General features: G+C 46.8%; 1 protein-coding gene across 2 annotated transcripts in view; it reads left to right on the forward strand.

Moving 5' to 3' along the window:
- gmds (GDP-mannose 4,6-dehydratase) overlaps window positions 1–20,811 on the forward strand; it is a 195,862-nt gene that overhangs the window by 76,334 nt on the left and 98,717 nt on the right. For both annotated transcript variants that reach the window (XM_065009167.1, XM_065009168.1), the window contains one exon: window positions 16,221–16,348. In XM_065009167.1, coding sequence (XP_064865239.1) covers window positions 16,221–16,348 — 128 coding nt within the window. The remainder of the gene's footprint in view (window positions 1–16,220; window positions 16,349–20,811) is intronic.

A 20,811-nucleotide genomic window follows, 5' to 3' on the forward strand; every position in this document is an offset into this window, starting at 1 on the left:
GACAACAACCACACTGTCCCTTACCCCATCACCCCCTACCCATATTTAGACAACAACCACACTGTCCCTTACCCCATCACCCCCTACCCATATTTAGACAACAACCATACTGTCCCTTACCCCATCACCCTACCCATATTTAGACAACAACCACACTGTCCCTTACCCCATCACCACCTACCTATATCTAGACAACAACCACACTGTCCCTTACCCCATCACCACCTACCTATATCTAGACAACAACCACACTGTCCCTTACCCCATCACCACCTACCTATATCTAGACAACAACCATACTGTCCCTTACCCCATCACCTACCTATATCTAGACAACAACCATACTGTCCCTTACCCCATCACCACCTACCCATATTTAGACAACAACCACGCTGTCCCTTACCCCATCACCACCTACCCATATTTAGACAACAACCACACTGTCCCTTACCCCATCACCTACCTATATCTAGACAACAACCACGCTGTCCCTTACCCCATCACCACCTACCCATATTTAGACAACAACCACACTGTCCCGTACCCCATCACCCCCTACCCATATTTAGACAACAACCACACTGTCCCTTACCCCATCACCCCCTACCCATATTTAGACAACAACCACACTGTCCCTTACCCCATCACCCCCTACCCATATTTAGACAACAACCATACTGTCCCTTACCCCATCACCCTACCCATATTTAGACAACAACCACACTGTCCCTTACCCCATCACCACCTACCTATATCTAGACAACAACCACACTGTCCCTTACCCCATCACCACCTACCTATATCTAGACAACAACCACACTGTCCCTTACCCCATCACCACCTACCTATATCTAGACAACAACCATACTGTCCCTTACCCCATCACCTACCTATATCTAGACAACAACCATACTGTCCCTTACCCCATCACCACCTACCCATATTTAGACAACAACCACACTGTCCCTTACCCCATCACCACCTACCCATATTTAAACAACAACCACACTGTCCCTTACCCCATCACCACCTACCCATATTTAGACAACAACCACACTGTCCCTTACCCCATCACCTACCTATATCTAGACAACAACCACACTGTCCCTTACCCCATCACCACCTACCCATATTTAGACAACAACCACGCTGTCCCTTACCCCATCACCACCTACCCATATTTAGACAACAACCACACTGTCCCTTACCCCATCACCTACCTATATCTAGACAACAACCACGCTGTCCCTTACCCCATCACCACCTACCCATATTTAGACAACAACCACGCTGTCCCTTACCCCATCACCACCTACCCATATTTAGACAACAACCACACTGTCCCTTACCCCATCACCACCTACCCATATTTAGACAACAACCACACTGTCCCTTACCCCATCACCTACCTATATCTAGACAACAACCACACTGTCCCTTACCCCATCACCACCTACCCATATTTAGACAACAACCACACTGTCCCTTACCCCATCACCTACCTATATCTAGACAACAACCACACTGTCCCTTACCCCATCACCCTACCCATATTTAGACAACAACCACACTGTCCCTTACCCCATCACCACCTACCTATATCTAGACAACAACCATACTGTCCCTTACCCCATCACCACCTACCTATATCTAGACAACAACCACACTGTCCCTTACCCCATCACCCTACCCATATTTAGACAACAACCACACGGTCCCTTACCCCATCACCACCTACCTATATCTAGACAACAACCACACTGTCCCTTACCCCATCACCCTACCCATATTTAGACAACAACCATACTGTCCCTTACCCCATCACCCTACCCATATTTAGACAACAACCACACTGTCCCTTACCCCATCACCCTACCCATATTTAGACAACAACCACACTGTCCCTTACCCCATCACCCTACCCATATTTAGACAACAACCATACTGTCCCTTACCCCATTACCACCTACCTATATCTAGACAACAACCACACTGTCCCTTACCCCATCACCCTACCCATATTTAGACAACAACCATACTGTCCCTTACCCCAACACCACCTACCCATATCTAGACAACAACCACACTGTCCCTTACCCCATCACCCTACCCATATCTAGACAACAACCACACTGTCCCTTACCCCATCACCCTACCCATATTTAGACAACAACCATACTGTCCCTTACCCCAACACCACCTACCCATATCTAGACAACAACCACACTGTCCCTTACCCCATCACCCTACCCATATCTAGACAACAACCACACTGTCCCTTACCCCATCACCCTACCCATATCTAGACAACAACCACACTGTCCCTTACCCCTTCTCCATCTTCTGGGCAGCTCTCGCATTATCTTTCCCCAGTTTCTCTTTCTCTTTTTCTCTCTCACCCTTCTTCTCTCTCTCACTCTCTCTATCACAGCATTGTTACAGCAGTATGTTCTATCTTGCCCCCCCCCCACACCCACACACACATACACTTTTACGTTGCGCTGCTGCGTTGCTTAACCCAGGGTGGTGTTTTGGTTGGCTGGCCCACTCTTTGTTTACCCAGAACCCCCGCCCGGTTCCTGTTACGACCCCGGCCATCGCACTGTGCGGGTTTTGGACTCTCCCTCTTTCACTACTCAGGAGAGGTGTGTGTGTGTGTGTGTGTGTCTATGGGCAGGCGTGTGTGTGTCTACGGGCAGGCGGGGGGTTTGTGTGTGGCAGTAGTGGTCATGACTCCAATCCCTCACGGCACATTTCCTTTATAAACTCATAAAATCCCAGGGAATTCAACAGGAAAAGGGGGAGTCTGATCTGAAGAAATGTGTGAAATAACAAAGTATATGAGAGAGAAGAAGAGAAGGCAGACAGAGGTCCGATAGTATTCTTAGTCATTATAGACTTACAATGTCTATAATGAGCGGTGCAAAGCAGTGTTTCTGTATGTGTTTGACCGTGTGTGGATGTGTTTGATATTAAAAGGCCATTCATTACCTGCCTGCTGCCCTCCCTCTCCCCTCCCACTGGGTCATTAGTCACTAATGGAGCTAGGAGCTGATGATGTCATACGATTCTGTAGAAATGACATCACCGCCTCCTCCACCTCCACCCCCACATACAGGAAACACTTGTCCCAGCGTGCCACACGTGGCCTGGCGGAGGGTGTGTGTGCATTTGTGTGTGTCTATGAGTGTGAGTGTGTGAGGCTGGCTGGCCCTGTCTGAGGGAATTTTCCGGAATGACCCGGAACACTGAGTCCCATTGCTCCTGGCCTTTATCTTTCTAACTGGGCACCAGTCACACCACTGTTCTGGTCTGGTGTGGTGGCTGCTGGGAAAGGGCTGGACTGAAAGGATGACCTGACCACACACTCTCTTTCTCACCGCTGTCTCCAAGGTTTCCTTCAATCCTTCTTTCTTTCCTGTCGTTCTGATGAGGTTGCCACAGTTAACAAATAGCATCTCGATCTCTCTCGCTCGCTCTCTCTCGCTCTCTTTCGCTCTCTCGCGCTCTCTCTCTCTCACGCTCTCTCGCTCTCTCTCTCGCTCTCTCTCTCGCGCTCTTGCTCTCTCTCGCTCGCTCTCTCTCGCTCTCTTTCGCTCTCTCTCTCTCTCGCGCTCTCTCTCGCTCTCTCTCTCGCGCTCTCTCTCGCTGTCTCTCGCTCGCTCTCTCCATCTGTTCCTCCTTCGTTCCTTCGTGTCGTTGTGGTGAACAAAAAGCTCTGTCTGTTCCCAGGTCAGCTCCTAGCTAGGATGATGAGTTAATCCCAGTTGGATTTTCTTACCTCGTCCCTTAAACACCCGTCTGTTCCACCAATAAACATAGGATTCTTATTTTTCTGTTGTAGAAAGGTTCTGGAATCAGAACTCAGGACAGTTGAGAAAGGATAATAACCTATGGGCTAATCCAGCATGAACCAAAGCAAACAATGTATCAGGCCGTATCTACCGGCCTGGACGGTTCACACTGCGGCTAGGTGGTTATAGCTCTAGAATGGTTAGCTTAGCCAGTTAGCCATAACAAACACAGACCCCCTGCTGATAAGGCGTGGGGATTAGCATGCCGCACACACAGTAAATGGACTCCATATTGGCCCTGTAATAAGATACACAGCAGCTTTACTGAGTAGCTCACACAGCGTAGATTAGGACCCTACAGGATCACTGACCAGAACTGAACTGCCTCATCTGTCAATAATCTCTCTGTAGGTCTCATTTGATGTCTGTCTGATGGGCTTTATACTAGTATAGGCTCTCAGGTATCAAGACCTCGGCACACCTGCTGATTTACATGTGCATGTCTGCAGGCTCAGGCTTGAGGTCACTTCCCTCTGCTGTACTCTCGCTGTATGATGAGCGATTAGTGATATTCTAGGTCGTTTCGGTGAAATTATTTTAAAATAATCACGATTTCGGTTTCAACTATTTTATTTCAACATTAATTGCATTAACAATTAATGACATTTGCCTGATTTTCGAGATTTTTTATGGAAATTTCAAAGCCCAAAATTGTGAACATTCAATTGAAAATATTTCATTGCCACGTTGGGTGGACATCAATAGAAGAACTATGAAAAGCAGTAGCAGCCAGCCGCACAACGTTCTCTCTGTGCTCTCAATACTGACCTGTCTTCAATCATCCTATTTAGCCAGGCTAGCCTGCCGAAGTACGCTGCAGAGCTCTCTGACAATCATTTACTAGTTCTTCAAAGTAGATAAGGCATATACTTTCACAAACGGTCTCTATGCCTCCATCAACATGGTGTTGTGTACATTCCTCTCATCCAGTCTACAGTATAGATTACAGAATAATATACTGCCATGTTTAGGGGGAAAATTCAATTTGGGAAGTCAATGGTGGTCGTAAAACACATACATACAGCCACTATCCCAATACACGCCCAGCCTGCTTCCCTTTCATCTATCTGGTTTTAGTCAGTATTTCACGTAAGGATCATATTGTAGAGATGTAATGGGATATATTTGGTGGTATTAAAGATGTTATTTTGTAAAGGTTATCTTTTGGAGGTGTTCATTCAAGAGGTTTTGTTGAGTGTATTCTTCCATCCTGCACCCTCACAGAGCGTAGCTTATCCCTGCTCAGCGTGACTGAGCTGTTTCATTTTTCATTCTCTCGTTCCATCTATTCTGTTGAGAGAGGGCTGATAAAAGGAAGCCTAAACATGAGGTGAACTGTGGCCAGGTGAAGAGGAGAGAGACACCCCAGACGACAGGTGTTGAATAGACTCTCTCCTTCCTCTCCCTCTTCCCCCTCTCCCCGTCCACCCTCTTCTCACTTGACCCAATGACCTCGAAGGCGGGGAAAGCGGGGCTGTGATGTCACTAGTCTCGCTCTCAGGTACATCTTCACTCATCACCACACCTGTGTTTATGTTGCCGGGCGGCTACGGTGACTAAGCATCTGGATGACTGAGGTGATGCTTTTAGCTGTACTAATGACACTCTGAGGTTTCGAAACCTCTCACCCACCTTTCCCACCACCTCATCACTTCGGTTTTTTTCTGTGTGGATTGGTGTTGGATAATAGTTGAGGTGTGATGGGGTGTTTGGCCAGAAAGAATCAGATGTGATTGGCCAGAAAGAATCAGACGTTTTGAAGGGGAAAAACGCTTAAGCTCTCTTGTTTATGTTTTGTCTGTTGGTCAAACACATTGGTTAATCTCTCTGTTCTGTCAAGTGTGTTCTGTCATGCGAGAAACATGCCTCACTCACTCACTCACTCACTCACCAAACCTCCACAAATCTGCTCTCTCACTCGATCTCATTGGATAGCAACTGAGAAGATTTAGGGAGTAGCTGACTCGCTCTCTTTCTCTCTCCGTCTCCAATAACCTTCATTGTTCACTCCCTTCCTTCCTTCATGTTGAGTTGATTCTCTCAGGTGTGAACAAACACTTGCGTTGGTGGAGAGAAAGACAGGTTGACTTATTTTGGATGAAATGCTACTATTTTCTCCATTTTATATGTGGATCCATCAGGACCTAAGTTGTGCAATGATGGCAGATGACTGCTGACAGTTCATTGGCCCTGTGTGTGTGTTCATGCGTGCATACTGTACGTGCATGCCTGATGACCATCCAAGCAAGCGATGTTCAAAACCCTCAGCCACACTGGGAAATTAGTCAGCTGCTCCAGTCATAATTCAGTATTGATAATGAGTGTCAGAGAGAGGTCACTGAAATCTCTCTGTAGAACACTTTACAGAAAATAAATATTGACCTAAAAATGTTGATGATTTATTCCCTGTTTTAGCTGTGTACGTAGTCGTACTGAGGTTAGTTAGGGGTAATAGAGGGTCGGCCCAAATCCCTACCTGTGCGGGGATGGGTGGGGGAATAGTAATGCTGGGGGGAGGGCTTTCACATGGAATCTTTCACTAAGCCACTCACTCCCTGGGCCCTTGCTCCCTGACAGTAAAGGATTATGGGATTTGCAGTTCTGGAGGACTTCCAGAACAGGTGCGTTCTGGAACCCCTCTGTTAATGAAACTCAGACGTTTCCATGACAACTCAGCAGCAGTCAATTGAAACTTGAAAGCAGTGGTTACGTTCAAATATTTTTTTTGTCAGTATTAATGCCAGTATTAATACTATTATTAATAGTATTATTAATCATATTAAATATTATTACAATTACAGAAAAGGTTAGTTCAAACAGTTTTTTTTTTAAACTTTATTTTACCTTTATTTAACAAGGCAAGTCCGATAAGAACAAATTCTTATTTTCAATGACGGCCTAGGGACAGTGGGTTAACTGCCTTGTTCAGTGGCAGAACGCCATTTTTTACCTTGTCAGCTTGGGGATTCCTTTCGGTTGCTCTAACCACTAGGCTACCTGCCGCCCCACCCCCCAGATTTAAGGACAGGTAGCAGCCATGTCACATACCTGGAATGAATTAGATGTTGTGAGCTTTGCAATGACCAGTGTTTGTGTGAGTAAGAGTAAGCTTACCGACAAAGAAACTGCTTAGCTGTCCAGTCTGGTCTGAGCGGAAGCAAATGCGCGAACACAGACGGACGGGACGGACGGAAAGAAAGAAAGAAAGGCAGGCTCCCACGGACGGACTAACTAACCCAACTAACCCAACTACCCCAGACAGACAGACAGACGGACGGACGGACAGACAGAGAAAGAAAGAAAGGCAGGCTCCCACGGACGGACTAACTAACCCAACTATCCCAGACAGACGGACGGACGGACAGACAGAGAAAGGCAGGCTCCCACATTACTGTATGGTACTGTGTGTGTGTGTGAGTCAGACAGAGCCATTTTGAGCTCTGTATGTCTGTAAGGCTGGTCCGTCATGGAGTTTGAAGGCAGACTTCATAACTCATCATCCCTCAGCATTATGGCTCAGAGTTATTATGGTAGAGTGACTGCAGCTCAGAGAGCCTGAATATCCCTACAGTGCCAACTCAAGAAGACTAGTCTCCCTACCAGCCTGATCCTTTCACTCTAGACCCCCCAGGACTAACCCAACCACCCCCCAGGACTAACCCAACCACCCCCCAGGACTAACCCAACCACCCCCCAGGACTAACCCAACCACCTCCCAGGACTAACCCAACCACCCCACAGGACTAACCCAACCACCCCCAGGACTAACCCAACCACCCCACAGGACTAACCCAACCACCCCCAGGACTAACCCAACCACCCCAGGACTAACCCAACCACCTCCCAGGACTAACCCAACCACCCCACAGGACTAACCCAACCACCCCACAGGACTAACCCAACCACCCCAGAGGACTAACCCAACCACCCCACAGGACTAACCCAACCACCCCACAGGACTAACCCAACCACCCCACCCAGGACTAACCCAACTACCCCACCCAGGACTAACCCAACTACCCCACCCAGGACTAACCCAACTACCCCACCCAGGACTAACCCAACTACCCCACCCAGGACTAACCCAACTACCCCACCCAGGACTAACCCAACCACCCCACCGGACTAACCCAACCACCCCACAGGACTAACCCAACCACCCCCAGGACTAACCCAACCACCCCACCCAGGACTACTAACCCAACCACCCCACCCAGGACTACTAACCCAACAACCCCACCCAGGACTAACCCAACTACCCCACCCAGGACTAACCCAACCACCTCCCAGGACTAACCCAACCACCCCACAGGACTAACCCAACCACCCCAGGACTAACCCAACCACCCCCAGGACTAACCCAACCACCCCCAGGACTAACCCAACCACCCCCAGGACTAACCCAACCACCCCACAGGACTAACCCAACCACCCCACAGGACTAACCCAACCACCCCACAGGACTAACCCAACCACCCCACAGGACTAACCCAACCACCCCACAGGACTAACCCAACCACCCCACAGGACTAACCCAACCACCCCCAGGACTAACCCAACCACCCCCAGGACTAACCCAACCACCCCACAGGACTAACCCAACCACCCCACAGGACTAACCCAACCACCCCCAGGACTAACCCAACCACCCCCAGGACTAACCCAACCACCCCACAGGACTAACCCAACCACCCCACAGGACTAACCCAACCACCCCACAGGACTAACCCAACCACCCCACAGGACTAACCCAACCACCCCACCCAGGACTAACCCAACTACCCCACCCAGGACTAACCCAACTACCCCACCCAGGACTAACCCAACTACCCCACCCAGGACTAACCCAACTACCCCACCCAGGACTAACCCAACTACCCCACCCAGGACTAACCCAACTACCCCACCCAGGACTAACCCAACCACCCCACAGGACTAACCCAACCACCCACAGGACTAACCCAACTACCCCACCCAGGACTAACCCAACTACCCCACCCAGGACTACTAACCCAACAACCCCACCCAGGACTACTAACCCAACAACCCCACCCAGGACTACTAACCCAACAACCCCACCCAGGACTAACCCAACTACCCCACCCAGGACTAACCCAACCACCCCACAGGACTAACCCAACCACCCCACAGGACTAACCCAACTACCCCACCCAGGACTAACCCAACTACCCCACCCAGGACTAACCCAACTACCCCACCCAGGACTAACCCAACCACCCCACAGGACTAACCCAACCACCCCACAGGACTAACCCAACCACCCCACAGGACTAACCCAACCACCCCACAGGACTAACCCAACCACCCCACAGGACTAACCCAACTACCCCACCCAGGACTAACCCAACTACCCCACCCAGGACTAACCCAACTACCCCACCCAGGACTAACCCAACTACCCCACCCAGGACTAACCCAACCACCCCACAGGACTAACCCAACCACCCCACAGGACTAACCCAACTACCCCACCCAGGACTAACCCAACTACCCCACCCAGGACTAACCCAACCACCCCACAGGACTAACCCAACCACCCCACAGGACTAACCCAACCACCCCACAGATCTAACCCAACCACCCCACAGATCTAACCCAACCACCCCACAGATCTAACCCAACCACCCCACAGATCTAACCCAACCACCCCACAGGACGAACCCAACTACCCCACAGGACGAACCCAACTACCCCACAGGACGAACCCAACTACCCCACAGGACGAACCCAACCACCCCACAGATCTAACCCAACCACCCCACAGATCTAACCCAACCACCCCACAGGACGAACCCAACTACCCCACAGGACGAACCCAACTACCCCACAGGACGAACCCAACTACCCCACAGGACGAACCCAACCACCCCACAGGACTAACCCAACCACCCCACAGGACTAACCCAACCACCCCACAGGACTAACCCAACCACCCCACAGGACTAACCCAACCACCCCACAGGACTAACCCAACTACCCCACCCAGGACTCACCCAACTAGACTAGACTGGGGTGGGATGGGGTGGAGTGGGGTGGGGTGAGGTGGAATGGGGTGGGGTGGAGTGAGATGGGGTGGGGTGGAGTGAGGTGGGGTAGTGTGGGATGCGAGCATATTCCCTAAGACTCGGCCCTCCATCCCTCCATACCTTCTTCCCCCAGTCCCAGCTGTGACAATGTAGCCCGTGTCTTAGGTTTTTCCTGTCCCTTCTCTCGCCAAGGAAACAAAATGAAATGGGAAGAAGAAAAAAAGGACAGGGAGAGAGGGAGAAATACTGGCATAGGTTTTGCTGTCTGCTCAGTTTTCACGGCTGATGGTTTTATTGGACTTTCCGCGGGCCTGCAGGGCGAGGTTAAACGGCCACCGCCGCCCCATGCACACGCACACACACACCAACCCGACCGTCCTGTGATGCTGCTCCCAGTAAAGGAACACATTAGGGTCAGTAACAGAGCAGACTTTGTCTTACTCAGCAGGTCATTAGGGTCAGTAACAGAGCAGACTTTGTCTTCGCTACCACCACAGTACATAGCTACCAGCACAGTTATCAGTCAGGGTTCTAGTTAAACTGCTACCAGCACAGTTATCAGTCAGGGTTCTAGTTACACTGCTACCACCACAGTTATCAGTCAGGGATCTAGTTATACTGCTACCACCACAGTTATCAGTCAGGGTTCTAGTTACACTGATACCACCACAGTTATCAGTCAGGGTTCTAGTTACACTGCTACCAGCACAGTTATCAGTCAGGGTTCTAGTTACACTGCTACCACTACAGTTATCAGTCAGGGTTCTAGTTACACTGCTACCACTACAGTTATCAGTCAGGGTTCTAGTTACACTACTACCACCACAGTGATCAGTCAGGGTTCTAGTTACACTGCTACCACCACAGTTATCAGTCAGGGTTCTAGTTACACTGCTACCACCACAGTTATCAGTCAGGGTTCTAGTTACACTGCTACCAGCAGAGTTATCAGTCAGGGTTCTAGTTACACTGCTACCACCGCAGTTATCAGTCAGGGTTCTAGTTACACTGCTACCAGCACAGTTATCAGTCAGGGTTCTAGTTACACTGCTACCACCATAGTTATCAGTCAGGGTTCTAGTTACACTGCTACCACCACAGTTATCAGTCAGGGTTCTAGTTACACTGCTACCACCACAGTTATCAGTCAGGGTTCTAGTTACACTGCTACCACCACAGTTATCAGTCAGGGTTCTAGTTACACTGCTACCAGCAGAGTTATCAGTCAGGGTTCTAGTTACACTGCTACCACCGCAGTTATCAGTCAGGGTTCTAAGTTACACTGCTACCAGCATAGTTATCAGTCAGGGTTCTAGTTACACTGCTACCAGCACAGTTATCAGTCAGGGTTCTAGTTACACTGCTACCACCATAGTTAGCAGTCATGGTTCTAGTTACACTGCTACCACCACAGTTATCAGTCAGGGTTCTAGTTACACTGCTACCACCACAGTTATCAGTCAGGGTTCTAGTTACACTGCTACCACCACAGTTATCAGTCAGGGTTCTAGTTACACTACTACCACCACAGTTATCAGTCAGGGTTCTAGTTACACTGCTACCACCATAGTTATCAGTCAGGGTTCTAGTTACACTGCTACCACTACAGTTATCAGTCAGGGTTCTAGTTACACTGCTACCAGCACAGTTATCAGTCAGGGTTCTAGTTACACTGCTACCACTACAGTTATCAGTCAGGGTTCTAGTTACACTGCTACCACCATAGTTATCAGTCAGGGTTCTAGTTACACTGCTACCACTACAGTTATCAGTCAGGGTTCTAGTTACACTGCTACCACCACAGTTATCAGTCAGGGTTCTAGTTACACTGCTACCACCACAGTTATCAGTCAGGGTTCTAGTTACACTGCTACAAGCAGAGTTATCAGTCAGGGTTCTAGTTACACTGCTACCACCGCAGTTATCAGTCAGGGTTCTAGTTACACTGCTACCACTACAGTTTCAGTCAGGGTTCTAGTTACACTGCTACCAGCACAGTTATCAGTCAGGGTTCTAGTTACACTGCTACCACTACAGTTATCAGTCAGGGTTCTAGTTACACTGCTACCACCATAGTTATCAGTCAGGGTTCTAGTTACACTGCTACCACTACAGTTATCAGTCAGGGTTCTAGTTACACTGCTACCAGCACAGTTATCCGTCAGGGTTCTAGTTACACTGCTACCACCACAGTTATCAGTCAGGGTTCTAAGTTACACTGCTACCAGCACCATTATCAGTCCGGGTTCTAGTTGCACTGCTACCACCACAGTTATCAGTCAGGGTTCTAGTTACACTGCTACCACCACAGTTATCAGTCAGGGTTCTAGTTGCACTGCTACCACCACAGTTATCAGTCAGGGTTCTAGTTACACTGCTACCACTACAGTTATCAGTCAGGGTTCTAGTTACACTGCTTCCAGCACAGTTATCAGTCAGGGTTCTAGTTACACTGCTTCCAGCACAGTTATCAGTCAGGGTTCTAGTTACACTTTAAGTATGGGAATCGTGTGTGTTTGTGTTAGTGTGTGTGCGTGCGTGCGTGCGTGCGTGCGTGCGTGTGTACCAATGGCATCAGCATGATGATAATGGCTTGATAAACTTATTTTGCTGGTGACCTGGTTTGTAACACACACACTTTTTCTTATAACAAGTTAAAATGCTAATAAAGCTGAGATTCTACTTACCAGTGTAAGTGACCTGGTAGGAAGAGAAAGCATTGAAGCACCCAGGGCAGAGATGTTACTGCGTGGGTTGAGACAGGATCACTCTGACACAAGGGGGTTTCTAACATTTAGCTTCGCTTCATGACCACAAGCTCTTTTAAAATGAATATGTCAAAGATAGTTATTCACAATGTTGATGGTTCCATCTTGTAGTGAATAATGGACAGCTTTGATGACAGCCTTTGATAGCTTGTATTTCACCCTTAAAACGGATCAAATTTGAAAATGCAGTTTTGTTATTGTGATTTAGCATCAGTGTAGTTCTATTATATACAGCTAAGAGTTTTACATCAAATAGTGTAAAACAATGCAGTGGTGACATGGCCATAAGCACACAACTCCCGGCCCTCCTAACAACACAAAACACGCTTTAGTCTGTCTAGGGTCTGGTTTCCCTCAACCTCTAAAGCTGTTGCTTTTATAATGAAATAATTACTACAAATTTGGTGTGTTTGTGTGTGTGATTGGGTTCATGGGATTGTGCTGTGGCTAACTCCGCCCGCCTGCTCCTTGTCATCGCAACAGAGACACAGTAAAGAGACAAGCCACTAGATAATTATGGTCTGGAGTCCCTAATACACAGCAACATGCGACTTAACTTCATAGGTCCAAGTGGCCTAGAACTCCGTATCTGGGTGTCTATGAATGAGAACAGATAGGCTGTGGAGTACTGTGTTGGGTAAGCCCAAACTGGTGTAGCTCAACCAGATGTTTTTTTACCCCTTCTAAAATCAGCTTTCTTGTAACCTAAATGAATAATCGCCAACAGTAAGACTGACATTAAACAGCCATGTCCCAGTGTAAAAGTAGCTCGTATAAAAACAACTCACACAAATGTAGCCTAAAGTAACAGAATTGCAAATAATTTGTTTGAATCTTCTATTTCTTGATCATAGAATAGTCAATGTCTTCACGTTCTAATGTCCATCTATCTGAGGGTTTGCTGTGCCCATAAATTGCTTGTGTGAGTCAGATTGAATGTTTAGACTAAAACTATTTTGTCTGTTTTAATCAAGGAGAACATGTTGGGAGTTGGATAATGAAATAAAGATCCAACTTAATGATCACTCAGATTTATGCAGAGGCCTACTCTAAATATGACGATGTCAAGAAATGATAAACAAAGAGATGTTTAGACATGTTACAACATATTTACATCATGTTTCTGAACATCATTTTGAGGTTTTCATTGGTATTTACGTTTTCATATTTGCTTCCGTATTATTTTTGTGTTTTCATAGTAGGCCTATAAAGCTTTTGTGTTGGGTATCCTCCTCATTATTACACAGACTAAATTCAACAAGACAGCTAATATAACGTTTGCTGTCAAGGCTGCCATAATCCTCAAGCTTTAATAAATTGTTTATTTAAAGACCGTCACATTATTATACACGTCATTATAATATTCAGTGTTGCTATCACTCTCTATCATTCAGTGTTGCTATCACTCTCTATCATTCAGTGTTGCTATCACTCTCTATCATTCAGTGTTGCTATCACTCTCTATCATTCAGTGTTGCTATCACTCTCTATCATTCAGTGTTGCTATCACTCTCTATCATTCAGTGTTGCTATCACTCTCTATCATTCAGTGTTGCTATCACTCTCTATCATTCAGTGTTGCTATCACTCTCTATCATTCAGTGTTGCTATCACTCTCTATCATTCAGTGTTTTCCTTGGATAAAGGTGTGCAGGTAGTTTCACCATAGTTAGAGGCTGCAATGTTCAACCAAACACCCAAAACCCTCCCTCCATATCTCTCACACACACACGCAGAGCACACGCAGAGCAAGCAATTAGAAGATAATTTGTTTTGCAGCAGATACAATCTCCATGTGTGTCTGGTCCAAGAGAGCAGCAGCAACACCAGGCAGACAGTCAGGGCCACGTTCTGGCAGACTAACCCACACTGCGGTACTCTTGGACTGGACACTCTACGCTAGCAGAGTCGGGGTGGTCCTCTCCATCTGTGTTTGTGTGTGTGCGTGTGTTAGTGCGTGTGTGTGCGTGTGTTAGTGCGTGTGTGTGCGTGTGTTAGTGCGTGTGTGTGTTAGTGTGTGTGTTAATGCGTGTGTTAGTGTGTGTGTGTGTTAGTGTGTGTGTGTTAGTGCGTGTGTGTGTGTCAGTGCGTGTCTGCGTGTGTTAATGCGTGTCTGCATGTGTTAATGCATGCCTGTGTGTGTGTGTGTTAGTGTGTGTGTGTGTTAGTGCGTGTGTGTGTTAGTGCGTGTCTGCGTGTGTTAATGCGTGTCTGAGTGTGTTAATGCGTGTCTGAGTGTGTTAATGCGTGTCTGAGTGTGTTAATGCGTGTCTGAGTGTGTTAATGCGTGTCTGCGTGTGTTAATGCGTGTCTGAGTGTGTTAATGCGTGTCTGAGTGTGTTAATGCGTGTCTGAGTGTGTTAATGCGTGTCTGAGTGTGTTAATGCGTGTCTGAGTGTGTTAATGCGTGTCTGAGTGTGTTAATGCGTGTCTGAGTGTGTTAATGCGTGTCTGCGTGTGTTAATGCGTGTCTGCGTGTGTTAATGCGTGCCTGTGTGTGTGTTAGTGTGTGCGTGTGTGTGTGTGTGTTAGTGCGTGTGTGTTAGTGTGTTAGTGTGTGCGTGTGTTAGTGCGTGTGTTTGTTAGTGCGTGTGTTAGTGCGTGTGTTAGTGCGTGTGTTAGTGCGTGTGTTAGTGCGTGTGTTAGTGCGTGTGTTAGTGCGTGTGTTAGTGCGTGTGTTAGTGCGCATGTTAGTGCGCGTGTTAGTGCGCGTGTTTGTGCGTGTGTTAGTACGTGTGTGTGTGTGTGTGTGTGTTAGTGCTCCCCTCCATCTGACGGTCCTGTTTTGTTCCATTTTGACCAATGGAACTTCTCTGGTGATATTTGTGTTGCTAGACCAACATTGCGTTATAGCCTAGATTTATATATAGGTCTATTATATATATATATATATATGCCTGTGGCTGTGCCTGTGTGTGTGTGTGTTATATATATATAGAGAGAGATTCCTAAAGTGAAGTAGTGGCTGTAACGTGAGGTGGTAACAGATCGCTGTGACTCGCTGGTTGTGGTGGACCGAGACCTGGGTTCAAACACGATTTTAAAAACAGGCCTGTTGCAATGGGCCAATAGACTAGTCCCAAAACTGCAAACCTCACCCACTTGACACTCCACGTGGACTGGAGCAAATGATCAAAGTGTTTGAAAGATTAACCTTAAACTAACCTGTACCCCCGCACATTGACTCGGTCACGGAAACCCCTGTATATAGCCTTGTTATTTTATTGTGTTCATTTTTTTACTTTAGTTTATTTAGTAAATATTTTCTAAACTTTTTCTTGAACTGCATTGTTGGTTAAGGGCTTGTAAGTAAGCATTTCACGGTAAGGTCTACAGCTGTTGTATTCGGAGCATGTGACTAATAACATGTATTTGATTTTGCTTTGGGTATTTGAACCCAGTTCTAGTGGACCCAGGGCCAATGCAGTGACGAGGAGACAGACGGCCGCGGTGGGGGGGGTTAACGGTTGTGTTTTGATTGTTAGGCCATGACCTTGCTAATATTCTCTCCTCTTTCTGTTTTTGTCTCTCTCTCTCCCCCTCCCTCCCAGGAGCGAACTTCGTGACGCGTAAGATCAGTCGTTCTGTGGCGAAGATTCACCTGGGCCAGCTGGAGAGCTTTAGTCTGGGTAACCTGGACTCCAAGAGAGACTGGGGCCACGCCAAGGACTACGTAGAGGTAAGACTGGTGGAGACACTCCTACACAGACACACAAACACACAGCAACAGCATTATGGGGGTAATGTTTTCCAAGATCATTTGAGGCCGAAATATGTGATCTGCATGAAGCCTCTTGTGATAGCCTGCCAAAATATAAAACAGAGAGAGGGAGGGAATGAGAGGAGGGAGAGGGCTGCTTGCTGTGAGGCCACAGACAGCACTCCACTTTCCCACCACTCACCCATGCCCCAAAAACCCCTGAAACAGAGCATCATTGCTCCCCAAATGGCACTGGGCTCAGGCCAGAAGTAGTGCACTCTGTAGAGAATAGGGTATCATTTGGGATGTAGAAATATTGAGGGAATGTCTGCCTGGTGCTGTGAATGATGACATAAATGCAGTGTTTGTGTTAACGTAATGGTGCCAGCAGGGAGAGGGGACTGGAGAGATGAAAGGAACAGTAGGCGGGAACCATGTCCATGACCATAACTGGGCCGTGCGTGTTGTGAGTGTTGGCGATAGGTTAGTGCAGCTTGTGTGTGTGATAGGTAAGTGTTTGTGTGTTTGTCTCTTTCTTTATGAAGATGCAAAGCTTGGCGTGTTGCCATGTCTGACAGCAAGACTCCTCATGTTTTTAAAATGTATTTTTAATTTCACCTTTATTTAACGAGGTAGGCTAGTTGAGAACAAGTTCTCATTTGCAACTGCGACCTGGCCAAGATAAAGCATAGCAGTGTGAACAGACAACACAGAGTTACACATGGTGGGGCGGTGGTGGGGGGTGACACTGACGAGAGAGGGGTATTTTAACTAGAACGTCTCTGTGGGCCTACCCACTTCTCTGTGGGCCTACCCACTTCTCTCTGGCCTACCAAGATGCTTTTGTGGCGTCAGTCGATGTGTCAGTCATCCAATGATCACAAGAGGATCATAGTCCCTCCATAGATCAGTCATATCCCATGTAAACGACAGAGAAAGGAGATCCAACACAACTGTTCTTTGGTTCCTATCTGACCTCTTTGTTCACATTTACCATAGAACTTTGTAACCAACGGTTATGGATGAAGACTGTCATGAAAATAGAATAACGGTCATAGTCGTAAAAAGAGAACGAGATAATTTTGATATTTATTGGTGTGTAACAAACAGCTGACTGAAGATGCGACTGCTGGGCATTCTTGTGGTTTAGTGTAACATGGACTCTTAACAAGGACTATGCCTCTACTGCCATTCATTCTAATTAGACTGGTTTATATTATTCCCTGACCAATATGGCTGCCATTTTCACCCCATTCTGGAACTTTGAGAGTCTATGACATAGCCCATCAAGTAATTTAATATGATCTCTATGATAATAGAGATAAAACATAGAAAAGTACATTTTCCATTCATTTACTTTATTTAAATATGAGCTATCCTGGAAACCCAGTGACTGGTTCTGATTGAAGAGGTCTAGTCAGTCTAGTATTTGCATGTATAGGGTGAAACTACTCGTATGTCTGTGTGTGCGCGTGCTTGTGTTTGTGTGTCTCTACCCGCCGCCTGTCCGAACACCCTGGTTTGAGACACTCCAGGTTTCCTGTGGGAACGTCAGCATTCCAGGTCTGGTGAATCACTCACCTCTACGCCATGCCGCTCCTGTGTTGGAAAGCTGGATTTTCGGGAAGTCAAACAGAACAGAAGCCGGGACTGAGGAAAACTGTGGTGGAGAGGGGGGGGATATTGGGAGGAGAGGGGGATGGAGGAGAACAGACTAGTGTTTGTAGGACTTTATACATTATGTATTCCCTGCTGAAAGTTATACTCCACCCTGCTAAATAACATGCACACGCACACCATATACACCTCTTTCACATCTCACAACTAACTCTCTCTCCCCCCCCTCTCTCTCCCCCTTTCTCCCCCACCCTCTCTCTCTCTCTCTCCCCCCTCTCTTTCTCCCCCTTCTCTCTCTTCTCTCTCTCTCTCTCTCTCTCTCTCTCTCTCTCTCTCTCTCTCTCTGTGTCTCTCTCTCTCTCTCTCTCTCTCTCTCTCTCTCTCTCTCTCTCTCTCTCTCTCTCTCTCTCTGTGTCTCTCTCTCTCTGTCTCTGTGTCTCTCTCTCTCTCTCTCTCTGTCTCTCTCTCTCTCTGTCTCTCTCTCTCTCTGTCTCTCTCTCTCTCTGTCTCTCTCTCTCTGTCTCTCTCTCTCTCTCTCTGTCTCTCTCTCTCTCTCTGTCTCTCTCTCTCTCTGTCTCTCTCTCTCTCTCTCTCTCTCTCTCTCTCTCTCTCTCTCTCTCTCTCTCTCTCTCTCTCTCTCTCTCTCTCTCTCTCTCTCTCTCTCTCTCTTCTCTCTCTCTCTCTCTTCTCTCTCTCTCTCTCTTCTCTCTCTCTCTCTCTCTCTCTCTCTCTCTCTCTCTCTCTCTCTCTCTCTCTCTCTCTCTCTCTCTCTCTCTCTCTCTCTCTCTCTCTCTCTCTATCTCTCTCTTCCCCCTCTCTCTCTCTCCTCTTTCTCTCTCTCTATCTCCCCCTCTCTCTCTCCCCTCTCTCTCTCTCTCTCTCTCCCCTCTCTCTCTCTCTCTCTCTCTCTCTCTCTTTCACTCTGTTTCTCAGTCACTAAGAACACACATTAAAAGGACATAGTGATGTCTTTTGTCCCTGGTGTCAGCAGTACATTACCATGGCGAAGTCAAACAACAGGCGAAGTTGAAACAAAGTCGTGTTCTCCACTGTGGGCGTCTCTCTCTCTCTCTTCTCCCCCTCCCTCCCTCCCTCCCTCAAACTCTCCACCCAGGAGGAACAGGGAAATTGCCTCTAATAGTGTGTGGATGAATTTGTGGTGTCAGAAGGGGCGTGCAATGTGTCTGCATTAACAGCGTCTGAAGCCCTGTGGTCGAGTGTTAGCTCACACACACACACACAGCCCTGAATGGAGCATTTAAGGGATGGGTCTATGACTGGTCTTTTGTGTGGCCGACTCCTTTTTTCTTTTTCTTGTTTTACTTTGTTTTTATTATAGGAACACAAAGAAAGTACAAATAAAGTCAAATAAAAGAACAACAAAAAAGATCTGTCAGTTAGTCATATCATATTAGTTACATTGACATCTTTGAATTACACTTTTTCCCAGTATTCCTGACCTCTCTCCTGTTGAGTTCTTAAAGCAAAGGTCATACGCTCCATGTGGTGTATTTCTTCTACAATGTCTACACAGTTCTATTGCCTGTGCTAATGCCTGTGCTAATGGTTCTAGGTACAAGGAGAAGAGCGTGGGTGAAAGATTACAGCCTTGTCTTGCCCCTCGCTCTAATTTTATCGTTCGTGTCAAATGTCCATATATCTTTATTATAGCGGTCGGACATGAATACAGTGTTTTGATGCACTTCTTTGTTGAAACGAAATCTTTCCATAACTTGGAATAGGTAATCCCATCCCACTGAATCAAATGCTTTTTCTGCATCTAGGCTGATTAATATTGCAATTATCTTATTCTGAGTAATGTGGTCTGTGACATGTAGTGTTCTCCTTATATTGTCCTGTGTCTGCCTATTTTGTATGAAACCAGTTTGATCTCCGTCAATCAATTCTGGGATTATGTTCTCCATTCTTTTGGCTATTATTGATGCATATAGTTTATAATCTGTGTTAAGAATTGCAATAGGTCTATATGAACTGCATTTGCATGTGATCTTCTTTGTTTTAGGGTCTTTTATTTTGAAAAGGGTATTCTGTGCTTGTTGTTTCCTGAGTCTCCATGCTAGTAATTTGGTTGCCTTTGAGCCTGCTTCATAATATCGTTGTTTCAGGAACCTAAGCTTTTTCTCTACTTCTCTATAAATCTGGTCAATTTCCTGTTTTACCTTTTGAATCTCTCATAATATAAGAGGGTCTTTGTATTGACTATGAGATTGTTCTTAGGGTTTCCTGTAATTTCAGCAGTTTCTGTGCTTTAATCTTTTTCTTTGAGAGATGATGTGGCTATGATCTTTCCTCTAATAACCGCCTTAGCTGCATCCCACAATATAGCAGGAGATACTTCCCCATTATCATTATTCTCCAGATAGATGTTCAATTCTGTCTTTATTGATTCCTTGAATGCTGGATCATTCAACATGCTTGTATTAAGTCTCCATAGAGTATTTCTTGGTTTGATATCAAGGTGTAGAGTAAGCTAAACTCCATTATGATCTGATAAGTCGCTCTGCCCGATCCTACAATCCTTACACCTGTGTCTATCTGCACTGTACATGAAAAAGTAGTCTAACCTGGAGTATTCAGTGTGGCGGGCTGAGTAAAAAGTATATTCCCTATCGGTCTTGTGGGTGTCACGCCATACATACATACATACAGTCCTAGATCCTGCAGTTTCCTATTGATCTTTTTGGCAACTAGGCTCATTTTCCTATTTTGATTTGTGCTGTCCAATTTTGAGTTTAGAATTGTGTTAAAGTCCCCTCCACAGATAAGAGTGCCAGAGGTTTCTGTGGCAATTAAATCAAACACCT

This window comes from Oncorhynchus nerka, linkage group LG24 (assembly GCF_034236695.1).
Source record: "Oncorhynchus nerka isolate Pitt River linkage group LG24, Oner_Uvic_2.0, whole genome shotgun sequence".
Taxonomy (NCBI): Eukaryota; Metazoa; Chordata; class Actinopteri; order Salmoniformes; family Salmonidae; genus Oncorhynchus; species Oncorhynchus nerka.